A 20,480-nucleotide genomic window follows, 5' to 3' on the forward strand; every position below is an offset into this window, starting at 1 on the left:
TCACCAGGGCTGTCTCCCAAGGGGTATGCAGGAAAACGAATGCAAGTAAACTTGGCAAGTAAAGCACAATGTGGACATGCTTGTTCAGAATTAAAGCAGCCTTAATTACTGTAGCTTGATTTGCTCTGGAAGGGAATGAATCCAAGTTGAATGAAGGCCGCATTAAACTTCTAAGAGCATCCGTGCAGGGCTTGGATACTGTTGATCTCACTCACCCCTAAGGTGCCAGGGGCCCCCGCTCCAAGTTGCTGCGAGTGGCACCATTCTAGCTTCAGCCTGGCTCTGGGTCCTTATCTCACATCCTGCATGTACAGCTGGAGGCTGGCCTGTGCTGAAGGGCAAGACTCTTCCTTTACTCTGGCAGCGTTCTGTGTGCAGGCATGAGGGGGCAGAAGAGGCTACAGTTGTTGTAAGCTGGGCTTCTCTGGTACCRTTGCTGTGATGCCTCTCTTTGCAGTAGCACTGCGCTTGCAGGGCACTGGGAGGATCTGCCAGCCTTGGTGGGATGCCCAGTCTTGCATACGGCTACCAGCTCCTGGCCTGCTGGTTTCAGGAGCTCTTCTGCCCAGCTGGGGAGTGAAGAGCTTTACTCTCTGCCTGGCTCTTCCCGAAGCTCATTCTTCTGTTCCCTGGTGCCCCCCTTCCCATGGGCTGGGCAGACAGACAGCCCTTTGACTTCTTCTAATAGAGGATCACGCTTTGATTGCAGAGCTGAGGGGTGAGGGCCCGTCTGTTAATCTGGAAACAGTCAATTACAATTACAGAAAATGTCTGAAGCTTATAGAAGTGCATGCGCAAAGATCTGATGCGGAGGGCAGTGTTGGCATCATGTGAACAGACAGTATTTAACCTTCTCCTGGCATTACTTGCGTGTGGCAGGTCAGCACTGACATCTGTCATTATCTGCTGTTCCCATCCTGCTCCTCTGTGCCACGTTGGCCGTATACCATACTTTTAACAGAAGCTATTAGCCATGTGTTGTTTCAGTCCCGGGATCCCCAGACAGCTCTGCTAATGGCTCTTGGCTTCCCTCTGCTATTCCAGACTTGATCGCTCGTATCAGACTTTCAGCATGTCTCCCGCTCCGCTGTAGAGCGTCTGTCAGCGCTGCCTGGAGGCCCTCTCCTTGCCCTGTTAATGGGCCTCCATCCTTGCTGACGATGAGCACGATGAGCACAATGCTTCTTTCTCCTTAGCCTGCTTGCTCAGAAGTGCTTTGAGTGATAGTTCTTAGCGCTGGTGGGACCTGGGGTTACTCGTAACAGGGCCCTGACCTCTCTGCTTTTTGCACTGCCTTGTAATGTGCCTTTCAAAGCCTGCCCCTGAAACCAGCTCCTTCTCACTCTCCAGCTTGCTTGTGTCAATGTGCAAGGTTTGGCATGCACACTGTGAAAACTTCCGCTGCTGAATTCCCATCTGTACGCTCGGCAAAAGAAAACTATTGGATGCCACAACTTTTAACTGATCAAGGCCACCCAGACACTTTTTTATCCAAAGGTGTCTTGCTTTGCCGTCTGGCAATGAAAGCAAGCCCCACCGTGATCAAAAAACTATCAGGGAGTGAGGGAGAGCTTGCCATATCCCATGGATTTGGGAGGGGTTATTTAGTGTGACTGCAAATGTTGTTCGTCCAGCCATGCACTTCAGGGCTAATTCAGATGAATTAGCTGAGTTGCTTTCCCCTGGCTTATCGTGCACACTGAGAGATGAGAACATGTCCCAAAACACTGGGAGACTTTGCCTTTAGATTTTTCTTTTATGTATGTGTGTGTATATATATATATATATATATATATATATATATAAATCTCCATTATAAATGGTTTTTTTCTGTTCACAAATACCATGCAAATAAATGCAACATGCAACATATCTCGGGTTAACCAAGCCCAGTCAGCCAGAATTGACAGATGCTGCCCCAGGGGCTATCTGATGTCTGGATGGCTTTACATTCCAAGAGAAGGGCTGGGGATTAGGCTTTTTCCCCCTCTCCCTCCTATTTCTAATCAATCTGGATGTCCTGGAATACATATGCAAAAAGCTTTCAAACAGGCACTGTTTGTGAAAGCACCATTTGCAAAAGTGCAGGGGAGAGCCAGAGGCTGAAGCAATGTAAACTAGCAAGTTTGTTAATGCTTTCTTACAGTTCAGTAAATCTGCAATGCCGCTGTAGTTAAGGTGATGTTTCCAGCTTTTGCAAGGTTAAATTCAAGGTTGGTGGAGGCATCCAACATTTGTCAGGCAATAGAGATATCCCTGTCTAGCTACCTTTCCCTCCAGCACAGCTGTTCTATATGCCTGAAAGGATGTTGTTTTGTAGCATAGTTTAACGAGTTTGCTTATCTGTAGGCAGAAGCATTCATTATCGAAGAGGCTTGAAATGGAAACTGCTGCTGTTGGCATGTGTGTGATAGTGTAACCGATCCGTCTGGAGGAGGAGGGATCTGGCACGTGGCTGTGTGTGTGGTGGGTTGGAGGTGTGGAACAGACAGACTGGACTGGTGTGTGGCCAGGTCAGTGAGTCTTTCAGCTGACAGGTGGGTCTGACGTCCTTGCGTAGCTTTGCTATAGCCCGAATTCCCAGCGCAGAAGCCAGCCAGCCTTGCTGGCCCAGGGCTGGCACRTTGCTTGCCCTTGGAGTTATAATGCATTCTTGTGTGGACACTGGGATTCCTTTGCAGTCTGCTGTGGGAGAAACCATTTCTGGGATTTGGGAAGTTACTGGTGGACTGTCAGCTGTCCACTGGCTTTGCTTTCACCGTGCCTTTCCAGTCAGTGATTCTGGGTCAAAATCAAGATTGTGCCAAGCTTGTGTCAGAGACTATTCTGCATGGACAAGCAGAGGGCGAATGCCGAGATCTGGGTCAACCATTCAGTGTAGATGTGACCTAGTAAGAATGACACCTAATGGGAAGGTTCGAGAAGAGGTGTGAGAATTAACAGGAATGGAGGGATGAAGGAGATACCAGAGTGTACACACCTGTGGTTGTGCAAGTTGTGTTGCAAATCTTGATGCTGTCCCCAGCCAAATGAGAACTGGGCTTGCTGAGAGCTGAGCATTGCTGTGCCACTCTATTGCTTGTCTCTTGTAGAACTGTGKTTTTTTTTTCCTGGGGACTGTGCTGCATCTTAGGCTCTATGTTACCAGGATTTAGAGTTACGTTCTCCGTGTTTGTGTTGTCTGTGGCAGATTGAGAGATGGCCGTATCTACCCAGTTTTATATTACTGGATTTCCCCTTGGCCACAAACTGGCAGACTCCCCTGTAGCAAGAATCAGTGGGGTTTTGTGGTTCATCAGAGACATGTGCTCATCTTCCCCATAGCTGAAGTAGCAAGTGGTGATGGTCAGTTGTGTGAAACGAAGAGTTTGCGCTAGTGCAAAGCTGTGATGAGATGTTCTTGGAGCCCTCTGTCTCCAGGATGGATAGAGCAACAGCAGTTCACAGTCCCCCAGCATGACTCTGACAAAGGACTTAACCTTCATTCTGGAAAGATGCAGCCTGTTTGTAGTGGTCACCATGTGTTTCAGAGCAATTTACTTTCTATGATCTCTCCAGGCTTAAGTCCTCCAGAGTTTCACAAGAGCAAGGAACATCTGTGCTGTGAATTGTCATTGATGTACTTCTGGGATCAACAGCTTATTTCGTTAAAAGCGCTTTGGAAACCATCAGCCAGCGACAACTCTTAGGTGCTGCTGAGCTGGGAGGAAGATGAACTGTGCAGAGTGCTCTGCAAGTGTCATGCTGCTAATTCTTTGAGAAACGCCATTTCATCAGCCGAATAGTTGCTCTAATGTGCTGATTGCCAAGGGAGCTGGTTATTCCTTAAGGCTTTCGGTGCTGCAGAAGAAAGAAAATTCAGGCAAAGAAAAAGAGAGTTAGTGTGAACGTCTCCTTGCCTCCAGGCAATTCTGTATTCAGAAGCAGATATGTTTACTGCAAAAATAAAAGGAAAAAAATGTATCTGTGATAGCAATTGTGTGACTTCAATGTTTTTCAGAAGCTAATGGTGACTACTTGAGCATGAAGGATAAGAGATGCAGGAGAGACAAGGAAGGATTTCTTTTTATTAGATTGTAATGACATTTTCAGTGTAAAGTAATACAATTCCCCATGCCTCTTGCGGGTTGCCTGCTCTGACCTTGGTGGGGTTTGCTTTGATTTATGACTTGAAGCCTGTTTCTGCTATTCAGCGATGTATGGTCAGTTCCCCACCCATCTGCAGGTTTCCTGCAGGGACAAGACTATGTCATGTGAGCCCCCAGTCCCTCAGTTCCCTGGGGAAAAGGTGTTCCTTCTGCCTTGGGCTGTCCTTAGCCACCAGCCCAGCAGGCCTTATGCTAAAATGGCCTTCAGGTCAGGCTTCAGCACACCTCTCCCATGCTGGTGGGCAAGAGTGCCATCTCTTCATTATTTCAGACACTTTAAGCTGAAAAAAAAACCATTAAAAAGAGATAATTATGCCTTAGAGCTGTGGGGTGCTGCATGGGTCAAGCACTGCTCAGCCAGGAGGCAGCCATTGGGCTCTAGACAGCAGTGGCCCTCAGCAGCGTGCCATGAGCTGGGCAGCAGCGCTGGGCTGAGAGTTGTGGTCAGACCCCATGGCAGATGTCTTGAGCAGAGGAGACTGTCCCCTGCAGGGTCTGCTGCCTGCCTTTCTCTCTGCTCTACATGTCACCCGTTCATCGGAGATGCTTGCTTCCCTGACACACACCTACTGCAAGAGCCAGTTGGTAAATCAGTGCCYCAGGTGTGCCCGTTGTGTAGCCAGAGGCAGCGCTGTAGCTACACTACCGTTCAACACACTTGGAGGTGACTGCCAGCATAGCTATGACAGCAAAGGACCCAATACGGGCTACAAAACCTGCCCTGGAAGGTGGGTTGATGTTGAGGCAGCTCTGATGGATCCAGATCCCCTAGCAGCTGTGAMTCCGCTTCTCCTCAGTTATGTGGTKGTTAGTTGGCTCTAAGTTCTTGTGAGCTATGTTTACGCGTTTGAATGATGTCTAGACATAAGCCAGTGGGGTTTCCTTGCTAAGCAGGAGGACGATGGGTCCTGTGTGCCTCCATAAGTGTTGTTTTCTTGCATGTTAGCCATAATGACATAGAAATGGCTGTTGGCATGGATGAAACCTTCCCAGCCGCTCCTGCAGCGGGACTGAATCATACTGAGGCAGAGTAATTTTTGTCTGAAAGTGCTTTTTCTAACAGTAAAATTGAATCTGTCAACAGGTAATTTTATAAATCCAGAGAAAAGAAATTCTGTGCAAGAATCAACTCAGAGCAAATGCTTTATTGATTATGGCATTTTTCTCCATTGCTTGCCATTGGAGGAGGCAGATGTTGCAGTGTTAGAACTGAAATTAAAATTGTGGCCCTGATCTTCCAAATACTTGTGTTGCACATCTGGGAGTAGCCTAGGGCTGGAAGGAGATTTGATATGGAGCAGGGGGAGGAGGTGGGGGCTGCACAGCATCTTTGCCACCATGAGCCTAGGAGTACGTGGCCTCTTCAGTAAGGCCTGGGGGATTACCTTGCCTCGATGTCCTCATTTCACCGCACAGCCAGTAACTCTATTCCTGCACATCTTCACTTGCTATGTCCATGTTAGGGTGGTGTTAGGACAGCTGTGCGTTTAGGAGTTAGGAGCAATCCCAGCTCCCTCTAATGTCAGTCCCTGAGGTATATTAGTTTCTCTCTCTGAGCTTTGGGCTGGCAGCAGAACAGGTGGTGAATTGCGGAAGGAGAAAACGTATAGCAAAAATGTCACCAAACTGCCCTCTTTTGGGACAAGACTTGCACAGAAACTTTAATCCTGTATGTGCAAACCAGCTCTGTTTAGCTGAGTGGAAAAATTCAAGCAGAAAGGCCTTGGTCTAGGAAAGCGCCGTGTGTGCTTGGGGGTCTCTTCCCAGCGGGGCCCAGGGACGGCACTTTCTGTTGTGGGGGACAGAATCAAGTCACAGTGATGGGAACCACTAGGAACAGCGGGTTGGTCACATCGCACGTCTTTAGCTCCCTCCTTGTGACTGCACAGCTTGGCCTGGGCTTCAGTGCCGTGCTGCAGTCTCCCTCCCGCCCCGCAGACGTGTCTGGAGAATGGGGTTACGGAGTGGGAGAGATGCTCTCGATGGGGTTCGCGATGGAYGGGGACAATCTTGTGCTCGGGGGGAGCCAGCAAGACAGTGCCAACCCCAGTTATAGGCTACTGCTGTCCCTGCGGTGTGCCACATCACGGGAGGCAGCTTCTCTGAGGCAGGAGGTGCTTGAGAAATCTTGTGCAAAACCAGCTCCCCTTTTATCCCTAAGGCCCCAACACGGGGAGCGACTCAGCCTTTGCCTAGCACTTGCAGTCAGCATATCACTTGGTTCGGCTCCTGGAATACTTTCTCTGCGTTCCTCCTTTCTGCCTCCCTCGTCCATCCCCAGTCTGATCAGCCTGAGCCTCCTGCGTTCACTTTATTTCTTGGCTATTCCCTAAATCTGCAGTTTGTCAATAAGGCGAACGCTCTGAGAGCAGTTATCTCCTCTGCCCCTGCTGCTGGCTGATGCTTCTCCTGGCAGCCTGAGTTTCTATTGCAATTTCTGCAGGGTTTATTTTGAGAGGCAYAGGTATTTGTCGATTAAGAAATGCAATTAAACCCTCGCCAGCCCAGCCTCTGGAATTGCTGAAGGCAATGTATTTTTAAGTAACGCTTAATTTTTTTCCACAGCTTTGGCTTGGGGAGAGGAAAGTCTTTCAGGCCTTTATTGCTCGGGGCTGTATTCATTGCTTCTTGCTCCTTGAAGCCTAGATTTGCCTGGTGTGTGTGTAAACGTGAAATATCTCACACATAAAGTAAGGTTTGTAGGGGGATGGAGTATCTTTTACTCAATCTGCTGATATCAGAGTGAGGAGACAAACTTTCCAGCTCACAAGCCCTTCTGGACGGTGTTAAAGGGGGAAATGTAAATGTCCTGCTACGGAAATACAGCTCCTGCTGCTAACTTCCACACAGTGCTGGAATATCTATTTACTGCTCAGAGGCATGTAGAGAGGGACTGCTGTCATTTACCAGTCTGGTTTGATCCTGGTCTGTGATTGCATGCGCTTTGCTGCATTTTTCCTACTTGTATTTTTCCCAAAGTTGGGGAATTTTTGAAAGCTATGGGAATTGTGTGGGAAGAAGTTAGAGCAGGAGGAAAACCTTAAATGTCAGTGGTAAAAGAGAGAAAAGGACTTTGGAAAAGAATATTTTTCCAGTTTAAAAAAAAGACACAGTGAAATTTTCCATGAAGTAATCGCTCTATATCCAAAGCAACATTTCCATGTAAAGTTAAACAAGCCCTTGATTTTGACAGGCAAATGCTTTGTTGGGAAGATAATCTGCCCCCCTTTCCTCTGTAGTCTGAGCTACAAAGGCCTCTTTATGGGTCATTTATAATGCTTGAATCCGAAAATTGTTTCCAGCGCTTCATGCACTTTAAAGCAGGAGCGGGATTAACCCAGCGAATTTCGGCTTTGTGTAGCCCCAGATAAGGGTGGTGGTACAGGCAGTTAATTATTTCTTGTAGTTCTCTCTCTCTGGCTACCCAAGGTAGAGCCGTTTCGGGAGCGCGGGGAGCACGGGAGGGTGGATGCGATGCTGAGAGCCTGCCTTCGGCGGTAGCTCTGCCGGTGGTAAATGTGATGATGACTCTCCCTTTTCCTTTCTGCCAGCCAACAGCAGTGGGAAGGAAGCAGAAGGGAGGCAGTATTTTGGAGCAGGGCACAAAGCACCGTCCATTCATGGGATCATCCCTATGTTAGCTTGCAGATCCATTAAAAAAAAAAGCATRCAGCTGATGGAGCATTAGCAGAGTTGCCAGTCAGCTGTGATACCAGTACATAAAAGTAGGCGTTGTTTTGGCATCCTTTTCTTAAAGTACAGAATTTTGCAATGAATAGTCCTGAGGWAGATGTCTGTCCTGCCGCTTCTTTATTACCAAGACAGAAAATGAGTTTTCAACGCCAGACCCCCTAAAGCTGGGTTGGATTCCGCACATGGTGCAGTATCCTCCAGAAAGGCAGGTTAGGGAGTTGAAGCTGGAAATGATTTTCCCATCCCAGGGAAGTGCACAAGCTTTTGATTTGATTGGGATGAAGAGTTTAAATATAAAAGCCATTCACAAACAGTCTGGTTCTAGTTGTTTCTGCCAGCGTGAAACACATTTTGATTCTTGAGGTTCTTTCTCATTCGTTTTTATTCCTGCTGTCTACTTTCCTCCAAATGGACTTAAAACTTGGGACAAAAGCAAAAAACATGGAGTTATTCATTTAGAAAATGTCGTGCAGAGACTGAACAAAGGCCGTTTTAAATTGAGAGTCCTCCAGGGAGCTAAATGCAGGCTKGCTCATCCACTCTAAATTCTTGCCTGAACTTTGCTAGGTCGTCAGGCCCTCTGAGTAAGAGAGTTCGGAAGAAGGCAGATGGGAAGCTGGCTGATAGCTTTGTCACACCTTGCAAAACCAAGCCTGCAGCCAGCATTTGGTGGGGGAAGATGGCTGTCCAAGCGCTGCACCATACATTTACCTGTCAGGGGTCTGTGGAAAACACTGAACATCTGTTGCGGTATGTGCTGGCTGTTCTGGGCAGGACAGATGGAAAATCTGTCCCAGCATTATTAATTAGAGGTAATAAGGCACAGGGTGTTCGGAGGATTCCTGAAGGCCTTCTATGCCACGGGCATGCTCCAAGGACAGGTGGGTGCCCGGGTGGCACGTCCTGGTATGTTTTAGCTTGAGTTATTGCCGACGTGCTGTTACGGCGGAGGGGATCCTGGATCCCTGCAGGAGCAAGGCTCGCCGATACATGGGGGTGCCCTCCTCCTCCTCCTCCAGCAGTGATTGCGAGCTGCCCAGGCATTTTGAGTTTCCCCATTTAGGACCTGGAGGTCTAATCTCTGCTCAGGTCCTGAGGCTGAGCTGAGGATTGGGACCAAAGCAATGCAGTGTACAGGCAGGACTGGATACAGAAGAGAATTTAACCTCCTCGGCATCACTTGGTGCTGGCGCCTTTGACAGTGACAAGGGACACCAGGCGCTGTTTGCTGAGACCAGCAAGGTGGTGCCTGGTGCCCCTGGCATGGCTATGAGATACAAGACTTGCTTCAGTCCTTGTGCAAGCAGTGAGGTCATTCCTGGACGAGGACTGCAGGATGGACTGGGATCAGAGCATCGCTTCCTTCGACAGCAGTGGGAAATTCATAGCCAGCGCTGGCTGGCACCGCTCCATCAATGTCAGTGGCGCTATGGGGATTTCTCTCAGCTAAGTACCTAGAAACTTGGCCACAAGTTCCTGTCCGCTCTCTTGACTTTTCCTCTGGCCGCTCATTGCCCCTCATGTAGTTGGATCCTATCCTTCCTCCAGAGCTGGTATTTCCATCTGATCATCCCACAGCAGCTGCCTTGCCTGTCTGGCAAACAGACGTGGAGGGTGTACAGCTAGCCTGGCTGTATGCCCTTCCTCTCCCTTCGCTTGCTCGTTTTTCTCCTCCTGTTTCTGAGATTTGCAGTGGGGCAGAAGGGGCCTTTTTAGTGCTGTTTTGTCACTCTGCGTGTCCTGTGAGATCTAGGTCTCAGCTCTCAAAGGGATAAAGGGGGCCTGAGCAGACTGGCATCCAGTGAACACAGCTCCATCCGCTGCTCCATCAGGACCTGGAAGGTGTTTGCTGTAAACTGTAGTAAAACCTGTGCCTTGTTTTTTAGTTGACGATTTTTGCTGATTTTCTGCAGAGGCAGCTGTGCTGTGGAATAGATGGGAGGAGGAAGGTGGTACCCAACAAAACTTCTGGCAGTCCCTTGTCTGGCCGATATCTTGGCTGGGCCCTAACCCCCATAATGGTCTCAGTCCCTAGCTAAGTCGTGGCCCCTTTCTTGAGTCCCACACCCCTCCTGAAATAACATCGTTTGCTCCACATGAGGCTGTCTGGTGCCTGTCTCATATTAACATCCTTCCAGGCCAATGTTTTGTTCCAGATTTGCCACCCAGGTCCTGGATGTCATTCTGCCATCTTTCTCTCTTTTTCCATGTTCTCCTTTCAATGAGGCAGTGTCTCCCACATCTTCTCGACATGATCTGGTCTTCCACCCTGCTTGGCCCTCCAAGTCATTGAAAATGTGAGGGGGAAAAAAAAAATGAAACGACTAAATCATGATGTGCATGTTCTCTGTATTCCACTGGAAAATATCCCCTTTAGAAGCATTACCCCTTCTGTCTTTCCCCTTAGTCTGTGGTCAGTGGTGTTGTCCTCTCCTGGCACACAGGGTATTGCCCATCCTGCAGGCCCATTTATCTCTAGAGGATCCTCTGAGCCACAGGCAACTCTGTTAACCTCTAGGTGTGGGGAGATGGACCAGCATAGGAAGCCATAAAAGAAGCTAAACCTGCTCTCTTCCCTCCTTTGCATTGCTAGAGGAGCTGGCTGTAGCAGGGAGGGGATAACTCTGGTTTCAGGCTATGTCTGGGGCTGCAGTTGTCTGTGGAGGCATCCACAGAGATGGCTTTGTCCCAGGGTGTGCGCTGCTCACTACTAAATTGGAGTAAGACCTGATGGCAGCAGGGGGGACATGGCTGTTGTCAGAAGCATTGGAGTTGAGGCTGCTTTTGTGCAGCTCTCAGATGCCACCTGAATCACTGCTCCTCCTCCTCCTCCTCTGCAGGTGAATCTGGTCCTGAATGAAGGGAAGTCCCTGGGCCTCATGATCAGAGGAGGGGCAGAGTATTCCCTGGGCATCTACATCACTGGTGTGGATAAAGGCTCTGAAGCGGAGAGCACTGGCTTAAAGGTAAGAATGACCCCAGAGTGGCCTGGTGCAGGAGGGAGAGCATCGCACGCTGTGGATGCAAGGGCAAGGCCATGTCGCTGCACAGCTGCTGCTGTTCCTGCCCTTCAACCCCTGGCTAAGCAGGACTCTTAGCAGAGAGGTAAATGTTGCGTTTCTGGGGATGGTTTTTCTGGGCAAATTTTCAGCTGTTTTGGAAACCAAGCCCCGGAGGGAGCAAGGATGCGATGCAAAAAGAAGTGCAGCCTTACAACTTGTGGAGTAAGTTGTACCTGCCTTCTGCTTTAGCCTGCTCCCACACCTCATTTCTCAACCTTGAGATAGCCTGGGGTTGTTTGCAGTGTAGATGTCTGAGGCTGCAGCCCAAACTGGGCAGGTGAAGAGAAAAAGTCACTCTCACCTCCCTGAGCTGGCAGGGGAGAGTTTTCTATTAAAACTCCTGGTCCTGTGCCCTCTTCCTGCATCTCGAATCCGAACCCATTATGTATGGAGCTGACGCAAGCCAAGTTTTGCACAAGGTGCTCTTTGCCTGCCTGCAGGGAATGTGTTGCCACGATAAGGGGAGGCCAGGCTTGCTGCAGTGGGAGCAGGTGCGTGCTAGTTTTCTCCTGCAGTGCAGGCATTTGCAAGAGTCGTCTCTTAACAAGCAGACCCAGCAGGGTCAGCCTCAGGGCTAGATCAGAGCTTATCTATCAGCAGCCTAACCTGGTGTGACTTCCAGCTATGCCAGGCTCCCTCCATATTCAAATGGTTTCGTAAAGGATGCTCTGTGGCTTGTCTTGGAGAGCTGGTATTCACCCCTCTGAGGTGGGACTGCTCTAGTCCTGAGTTGGCTGCACTTTAGCTATGGACCTCTTGTAAAGCAGGACCATGCATCTCTTTCACGAGTAGAAGGCCCTGATCATCTACACACGCACACCCGTCACCTCTGGGCTCCCCTGTCCTTAATGCTGTGCCAGGTCTCAGAACAGGATGAGATGTCCTGGGATCTCAGCTGTGCCCAGAAGGGGCGTTGGGGGATTAAGATTTTATATGTCCTAGTAAAATAAGTTGAAAAGGGAGCCACTGGACTTTGGGGAGTATCTCAGTGCTGCTGATAGATGGGGCATGTTTGAGATGCAGGTTCAGGCTGTAGTTTTACTTCACAACTCGGAGGCTCTTTTTTGAGGTTTTTCTCCTCTCTGAATGACCCAACTCCCTGCAAAAACATTGTGCACCTTTTGCTTCCTTGCCAGTGCAGTTCTGTGGGCTCTGAGGGGGTTTTCTTGGATGTTATCTTTCTCTGCTTCTGGTGTCAGTGAAGACTTGATGGATATTAATCTCCTTGGTATTCTCTCAATTGACTGCAATAGTGCTGGGCTGCTGATTATCGCAGAATAATCCGCTCTGATCCCCTCTCCGTATCATGAAGTGATATGTCTCTCCCCGAACCAACCCTGGAGAGTTTAGGACCAAGCCTTCAGCTTTGTCCAGATGGCCAGATAAAGTCACTGTGCTAACCTGTCAGGGCTGGTGGGCTGAAGAGGGACGGTCTGGTGGAGAGGGCTGTGGTTTGGGTTGGGACAGACACAGTTCCCCAAGTTGCTTCGGAACGAATAAATTATGTGTAACCTGGGCACTGAGGTCACCAGGATTCCTGTTGCAGGCAAAGGAGAAAGAGGGAGGCATTTGGTGGGGTAACTCAACCATTTCTGAACTTAATTGTCCACTGCAGGTTCCCATTTCTTTCTGCTGACTCTCAGGCCTAGAATGAAAATACCTCTGATTTGGAGGTTTGGCTTGGAGCCTTAGTCTCTCTCTCAGGTGCTCAGCAGGGAAATAGGTTTTCGGGCCTTGCCATGTGATAGGGGATGTTTGGGTACTAGATATAAGGGGCTGTGCGAGTGTCCTAGGGAGATGGCTGAGTTTTTCTCTGCTCACCCTTCCTTTAATCCAGCAATCTCAGGCTGTGCTGCAGAGATGACAGGGGAGGGATGGATGCTGAAGACGGCTGCTTGTAAGGGGCTGCAAAAGATAACTGGGAAAAGCAACAGTTTGCAGGCTGAAACCCACCCTTGAAGGGCCTGAGCCCTTGCAGGGAGGGGCTCCACAGATCAGAAAGACGTGAAAGCTGCTGCTGTAAGCTCCCCACTCCCTGCAGACCGTCCTTCTCTCCCGGAGCGTACACTGCATCTCTGGGGTGACCACCTTGAAACCACTCTGTCTGCACGCTGCGTCAGGATACCCAGCCATCTCCTGGGGCTGTTGATGAACGCTTGCTCGTTAGCACAAGGTCGTGGTGAGGGGCAGCAGGGACAGTGCTCTGGGGCACAAGGATCTAAAGACAGAGATGGTAAGAGGCACAGGACAATTTGCCTCTTCCTAAAAGAGCAGTAAAGAGCGTCGTGCGGGTCCCTTTGCTGACTCAGAGGACCAGCCATCTGGCAGCAAGCCTGTATGTCCCCAGTGCCTGCGGTCCCAGGGCCAGAGTGTCAGCCCCACCTCATAAATACCTGAGAGATTAAAGGTAGGAAAAGAAAAAAGTTGCATTTTTTCCCAAGGTTATTTCTACTAGCTTTCATGTTTGGTGCTTCCATATTGTTTCCAAATCCCTCTCTTCGCTGCACCGGGAAAATTGCTGCTTTTCTTGGTTCGGTCAACCTGCTGGTGACCTCAGCACAGGTAATGGCACACAGCATGGTCATACGTGCAGGAAAAATCATAGCAGGCTTATCAAGAATGCAGCTTTCTTTTAATGGCTTTTCTTTTGGTTATCGTTATGTATAATACATGCCATTATCTCTCCACCTCGTTTCATCTGCGCCACAAAGGCGAGAAGATAATCGCACGCGCTGCCGTCGACGGACACGGTGTGATCCGTGCTGCTCCCCTCCGACTCTGCTGAACAAGGTTTCCCGGGACCGTGGCAGTCTCTGTGCGAGGCATTGTGCAGCCAGCGTTTTTTCACACTGGATCCTCCGCTTATTGATTCTTTATGTGTCTCTCCTTGCTGTGCTTTTTTCTAGTAACTGATTTGTGTGTGCCAGCAGCCCAGTGCTTTCCTGAATGTCAGGCACCATGCGATTTCAGATACACACACACACTTCCCTCCCTGATTTGTGTATGCTACAGGCCATAAATTCAGAACTAGTTTGCGATTCGGAGATAAAGAAAGGCCTTTTATGTTCTGCTGTTAGACACAGTCTGGTACAGACTGCATCCACCCGCTCCCTAAGCTACTCCAGCTGGTGGTAGAAGGGATGCGATACCACAAGCAGGGAAAAACTGGTGGTTAAATGTGATTTCCAGGTAACTTGTTGCACGCTAAAATGGAAAGATCGAGTTTTTGTTCGATGTGGGCGCGATCCAACCTTACTGGAGTTGATGGACAGGTTCCTGCTGGTTCCACCAGCAGTTGGTCCTTCTGTGGGTTATGCTGCTCCCCCTGATGTTTTTTTTGTCTCGCTCACCAGATACATTAGAAATGTTTTGTCAGCAGATAAGTAACTACAGCCCTTTTAAGCATTATCTCAGGGACAAGGAATAAAACCTCCTTTATGATGAGCTTTTGAATCTGGTTTCTAAGCCCTGGGTTTTGTTCTCTGCTCTAGCCCAGATTCACTGTGACCTCGGGTAACTCGCTTTGGGCTAGGCTGCAGAAGTTTAGCATCCTAGTGTTGGAGGTACCTTTAAACTCCGTTTAGTTTGGTGCCTAAATGGGACTGGGCTTTTAGGAAATCTGTCTCTGACTTAAAGCACTGAAGAGATGTGCTGTGACAAGGGCACAGACGAGACAAGAATTCCTAGGAAGCAAAGACTGGGCAACATGTTTTTATGTAAAACATTATTTGCTTAAAAAAAAAAACAAAAAACCCCACAGATTGGACAGCACTGAATTTGTTACCAGAATTTTTTGAATTGATTTTGTCAAACTCTTCATTTTAGGTAAAGAAGTACCCCAGAAATCCCTCTTGCGTCCATGGTTCCGAATCAGAAATTTTGAATGTTTTAATAACACTTTTGAATTTTCTTTAACTGTTTAAAGGGTGAACAACTGGTGATGTTGAAAAACAGTAAAAATCAAGGAACTGCCTCTCAGGCCTTAACAGCTAGACTTGCTTTCAGCCGCTACAGAAACAGGGGCTGCGGCCACAGGGAAGGGATCCCAAAAGGAGATCTAGCCCCCGCTGCTGCCAACAGGTTAAAATCACACCGGTTTGGATACCACCGCTCCGCTCCCCTGGCTTCATGGCCACGAAGCAGAACGCTCTGCAGGTACCAGCAGAAAACAAGCTGGATCGCTGCAGCCAATCAATATTTAAATATTCATATTCTTGGCTGTGGCCGCCTTTATGTTTATTCATTCACGAAGCGTCTGACAATGTGTTCTTCGGGCATGTTTTAAAATATGCTGCCTGGGTGTAAGTTCTCAGGCTGAAGAAATGCAGGTTAGCAGAGGACTGCAGAGTAGAAATGTGCGCTGGTCTTGTTTACTTTCAGCTTCTGTCATTTCTGCCTGCTCCGTGACTTACGTAGTGATGCTGTACAGGAGCTAAGCCTGTTCTGTTGGAGATCGTGGCTCTACACGTCCTGATTTTTTTTTTTCCCTCATTCATTTTTTTCTGGCCTTGTATTGTGCCTCTTTTTTTTTTTTTTTTTAAGCATTTTTTTTCCTCCTTGACCTTTACATGAGAAATAGCAGGTTTCACGTAGCTTTCTTTAGACAAACAGCTCAATATGAGTTCCCAGCACAAAGGTTGGGGTAAAAAAAGGCTACCACAATCCATATACGTCCATATACAAGAGAAAGAGAGAAAAAGAGAGACTGTAAATAGGAAAAGGTAAATGATTTTACATCATCAATGGTATTCATGAAGCTGCCTCTGGAATGCTGGCTTGTATTTTGGGGTCTACACATTGAAAAAGATACTGAAAAAACAAACTGAGAGCATCATGGCTGGTTCAAAGGCTGGGGAATAAGCAATATAGTGAGGAATGTAAGGAGATGCGTGGTTGTGGTATGCAAGATGTAACCTTTCCACCGAAGGCAGTGCCAGAGGCAGCTGGACGGGTCCTTGACATGATGTCCCCATTTATTGGGATRGACGTCTCTCCCGAAATCTCTCCTCTTCGGGGAGGCTGCCAGAAACCTGTGCACAGGAGTGCTGAAGCCACTGGTTACTCCAAGAGGCCGTCTTCTCTCGTTGTGTCCTTTCATTCCCTTGTCCCTCATCTTATATTTTATTGTGAGGTGCTTGGGGAAAAGACCATGTTTTCAGCGGCATGTGGCATCTTCTGCTCCCTTTCCTTGCTCCCAGATCTGTTCCTGATCCTTCTGGTAGGGTGTGTTGGCCTCGCTTGACATGCATCGTCTGCCCTGGCCTGTTCAGCCCAGCTGTTTCCCAGGCTGAGTACCGGTTTATTTTTCCCCAATTCTTAGTTCAGCTGTTTCCAAATTGATTCATACTTTTTCCCACTCATATTTTTAATTTCTTAAAGAGTGCTTTTGTTAATTATTTGTGCTAGAGAGACTCCTTCTGCAATAGTGGTGTCCATGAGTGCAATTTAACCTCTCTTCAGGCACATTAGTGGCATTAAAGACTAGTGCTAATGCCAAACTGTTTGGCATGCTGTTAGCCCTGTTATTCCCAGCTCAATTTGGTCTTGTTTAACATGAACTCTTGTTTAAAATATCTTACATAGTTTTCTGTCCACATGACTGAATTTTTGCCTGAACCGATTTATTTTTAAGAGGTTTTGGATATCAGAACCCTTGTCTGAAGTCCAGAAAGATTCAATCACATCCCTCTTTGCCATGTTATTCTGCCTGTCTTCAGAAGAAGCAGCCAAGCCCATCATCAAGATATGTTATTCCTAAACTTCTGCTTCTCATTTGTGGTTTATCACCTTTTGTGTGTCATGTTCAACCCCTGTTTCAGGGTAAATTTTCCCTTGGAAATGAAAATAATTCCATTTTCAGAAGAGTTCAGGCACTCAGCACGTCCCGTTATGTTCCCCTGCCATTTTCTGAGCACAATTGAAAATTTGCTTCTGAAATATCCAGGTCTAACTTTTTTGTGTGTTTTATTATTTCTTCCTGTATTCGGTGCTGGTTAGGATCTGTGTGTCTAGCAAATAATTTGCCAGGGTCAACCTTTGTTTTAAGAGACGCTGCGTTTGCATCTCTGCAGTCTTTTGTTACTTTCCCAGTTGTCCTTGAGTTTGGGAGGAAAAAAATGATTATATCTGTGTTAATTAGCAAAAATCCTCTCCTGCCCTAATAGGAGTGTATCATCCAGACAGGCTGATTTGTAGGCATTTGGATTGTTCAGTGATTCTTTTATCTGCCCTTCACCAGCAGTTATTCTTGCAAGGTCTTTTTTCCCCGCACTAGGTGCACAAATCCAAGTATTTTGTGGCAAGTTATTCTCACTTGTTTTTAATATTGTGTGATCACTAGGTAGAGGTCTTCCTGTGGTGGGYACCGTACTAACGGAGTGCAAGAGACCACAGAGCCGCGAAGGACTTTGTCTGAACAAACAACGAGGAAGCGATGGAGGACAGACGGAGCTAGATGAAGTAGTTGGTCCAGGGCCATGCAGCAGATCAATGGTAGATGCAAGGTTGCTCCATAGTGCTCCTGATGCGAAGGCAGTGTCCCACTGGCAGAACAGCCCGCCGGAGCAATCGCTGTCCTGGATTCGGGCTGTCCTCACCTCGATGCTTAGCTGTATCAGGCGAAACACCTTTGCTGTACTACACCACCACGTTGTGCTTTTCTGCTGCTCCAGCACCTGCAGTGATGAGTTTGCTCATAAATTTAGGACTCATGATGTTCTTTTCTCCTCTTTTCCACATCCTGCCCCAGGGTCCCTGTTATTGGGAGGGCTTTCCAGGTTCCTTTTGTCCCATTCTTGAGGAGAGAATCTAAAGAATGGCTCATTAAATCTGTTTAACTGTCTTGAACAAAAAATCATGAAAGTTTAATCCTTGATAGGAAAAACTATTAAAGATTCATAATTTCAATAGAGCTATCTAATAGAATTTGAATTTTCATTGTTTCAGTGCTGCAGTGAACCCAGCACTCATTCTAGCAGCAAAATCCACTCCAGTGTGAATTGTCTGGTGCATTAAAACGACCTGAGAGATGATACTCATTACACCTGAATGTGTATTTCTCTTGGCAGTTTAGTCACCAGCATAATTTACGCTCCTTGTTCTGTTGGTGGTTAGCAATTTTCTGACAGTTGGTTTAAAGCTGACAGAGCTTGAAGGGAATGTGAGGTCTTTCCAGAGTCGATGGTTGGGAATGTGGTCGTTTGTGGTGTTTGCCTTCCCTAGGGCTCTCTCCCTTCCTCCTTTCTGTTTCTTGGTCTCTGTGGATCAGCTCAGATGGAGCGAGCTGTCTCTGGGTCTCTTTCTGCCTCTGGTTTRTGGAAGCAGGGCTGGCCCCAGGCTGCCTGTCTCTCAGACCAGTGAAGTTTCACATCCCCGGCACATGATTCTGACTGCTCATCTGTTCCGCAGTCCACTGGGGCCAGGTGTGAGTATCCTGCCTTGACACAGCTCTGCCCTCTCCCCTCCAGCCAGCYGGTGCRAAGGGCCACCGTCCTCTTGTCATAACCTGCTGAGTCTGACCCAAGCCCGTGCTGTSTCTCCTCCTTCCAYGGSRAAWCCAGRGGAGAGAAAAGCAAGTTGAGAACARACGGCTCCTTTTGCAGGGCCTGTTGCTTTGAGCCTTTTATTGGAACCAAAGGAGAAGGTGCAGCAGGACCCCAGCTTTGCCACAGCCAGGGCCTTGCAGTGGTTGTTGCAAKGCATCTGTCACGTGTTCCCTCTTCCCTTTGAACTGCAGGCTCAGATCCTTCATCAGCCCGGCTCGGGGACTCGGAGGCCTTGGCTCCCATCTTGACTAGCCGTAGGACCTTGGGTTTATCTCTGATCTACACCAGCTCTTTTGCCTCATTAGCTGTGCAGCTGTCCCACTGCATATCAGCACCAGTCTGAGCTCCCTTCCCATGTGCTGCACTCCAGCCTCACCAAGCATCCTCTGTCCTTTCATTAGGAGGAAGAATAAGCAGGAGCTCTTGACTTCTCATTATTGCTGGCATTATTTTCTGTACCTCCATGATGTCCCCACACATTTATCTCCTCTCTAAATTTAACAGGCATAATCTTTTCAATCTCTCCTTTCACAGACACCTTCATATGCCACTAATCATTGTTGTCTCCCTTCTCTTGAGCTTTCCTTCCTGCCTCTCCTTACTTGGCAGGCAGGGCTCACAGCAAGGTCGCGCAATCACTTGGATTATTATTATGGCATTACATTAGTTCTAGAGCTATTTGTGATGGGTTTCTTCCCACAATTTCCCATCATGTGTTTTTGTTGTGGGCTTAGTTAATCTTTCTCAAATCACAGCTGCACACTGAGCAGTAGTCCATCAGCTGTCATTTCATGTGTCTGCTCTGTTCACTCAAGAGGCATCAGTCATGTCTCAGCCACTTGTGAAGTCCTGCCTGGTTCTTCAAAGCACCTTTATCAGCCCCTTCCAACACCTGTAGTCTGAACCAACCAAATCAGTTACTGCTGGCAGATCTTGGCTTTTCATGGGTTCACTCTCACATTGCTGCTAAAGGCATTTTAGGATTTTCTTCTCTCTTCCTCAGCTTCTGGATGTTCAGTAATCCTCAGGGTCCTTCATTTTTTTTTGTGTCTTTTCCTTCACTATCACTTTTCMTGGAGATCCTGTGCCATCTCTCCTGCATCCAGAGCATCCACAAATCTTGGTTGCTCCTGCCTAGATCAATGTAGCTAATTATACACCTGCTCTGTCAGAGGGCTTTTTTAAGACCAGAGAAGTACAAAGATCACCATGTACTACCCTGTGTGTCCAAGCATTTGCCATGAGCAAGGAGCAGAGCAGAACAGACCTTCCCAACACAAGTGGTCAGGAGCACCTCAGGCCCCTCTTTAGTATCTATCAGCTAATTCCCCCTCCTGTTCACTTGCTTCTCGGTGCCAGGGAGCCCCTTTCTGAATGGCAAGGTGGAGCTGCAGGCCTTGAACCGACCCCCGGGAACTGGGCCAGGGAGGCATTTGCCTCCTTCCTTCTTCAGCTGTCAGGGTTTTGTGGAGCTCTCCTCAGCCCACGGACAATGAGGCAGTCTCAGAGCAGCCTGGTTGCCGTTCAGGTGTGCAATTAAATGAGCAGTTTGCACTTTAAGGAGCTGAGCAGATTACAGCAACAAGATGACAAGAGAGTCAGAAAGAGAGGCATGCGTCTCTGGCTGAAGGTGTGCCCTGCGATGGGATTACCTAATGCAAACAGCCCTGTAAGCTCTGGAAGACAAGGGGAGCCAGACTGAGATCCGAATGTGATTGCTGTGCAGAGGGCTGGCCTTCCCGGGGAGCTGGGAGATGTTCAGAAAGGCGTATCAGAGAGGGGAAAAGTTGGAAAAGTTTCTGGTGCCCACTGGCCTAAGGTAGATGAGACATTAACTCCACGCACACATACCAGCATAGTAACAGAGCGTGGGTGTGTTTCCTGAGTGGACGGCCCAGGGTTAGTTTGAGCAGTGAGACACACAGGTGATTCTGCAGAGTGGGGTGCACATGGGGCTGGATCGTGGCCTCTGCTTTGATGGGAGCCCTTCAGGCCAAAACCCTCCAAACTGAAATGGTCGGTCATGCTCCTGT

The 20,480-nt window shown here is 48.2% G+C and overlaps 1 protein-coding gene across 2 annotated transcripts in view; it reads left to right on the plus strand.

Moving 5' to 3' along the window:
• WHRN (whirlin) overlaps window positions 1-20,480 on the plus strand; it is a 62,590-nt gene that overhangs the window by 23,153 nt on the left and 18,957 nt on the right. Inside the window, exon 3 of one of the 2 annotated variants that reach the window (XM_026059687.1) lies at window positions 10,682-10,807. In XM_026059687.1, the coding sequence (XP_025915472.1) occupies window positions 10,682-10,807 (126 nt within the window). Of the gene's footprint in view, window positions 1-10,681; window positions 10,808-20,255; window positions 20,267-20,480 lie in introns of those variants that run through there. The other variant, XM_026059688.1, reaches the window with a different exon arrangement.

Source organism: Apteryx rowi, unplaced genomic scaffold, assembly GCF_003343035.1.
Source record: "Apteryx rowi isolate R43461 unplaced genomic scaffold, aptRow1 scaffold_16, whole genome shotgun sequence".
NCBI lineage: Eukaryota > Metazoa > Chordata > Aves > Apterygiformes > Apterygidae > Apteryx > Apteryx rowi.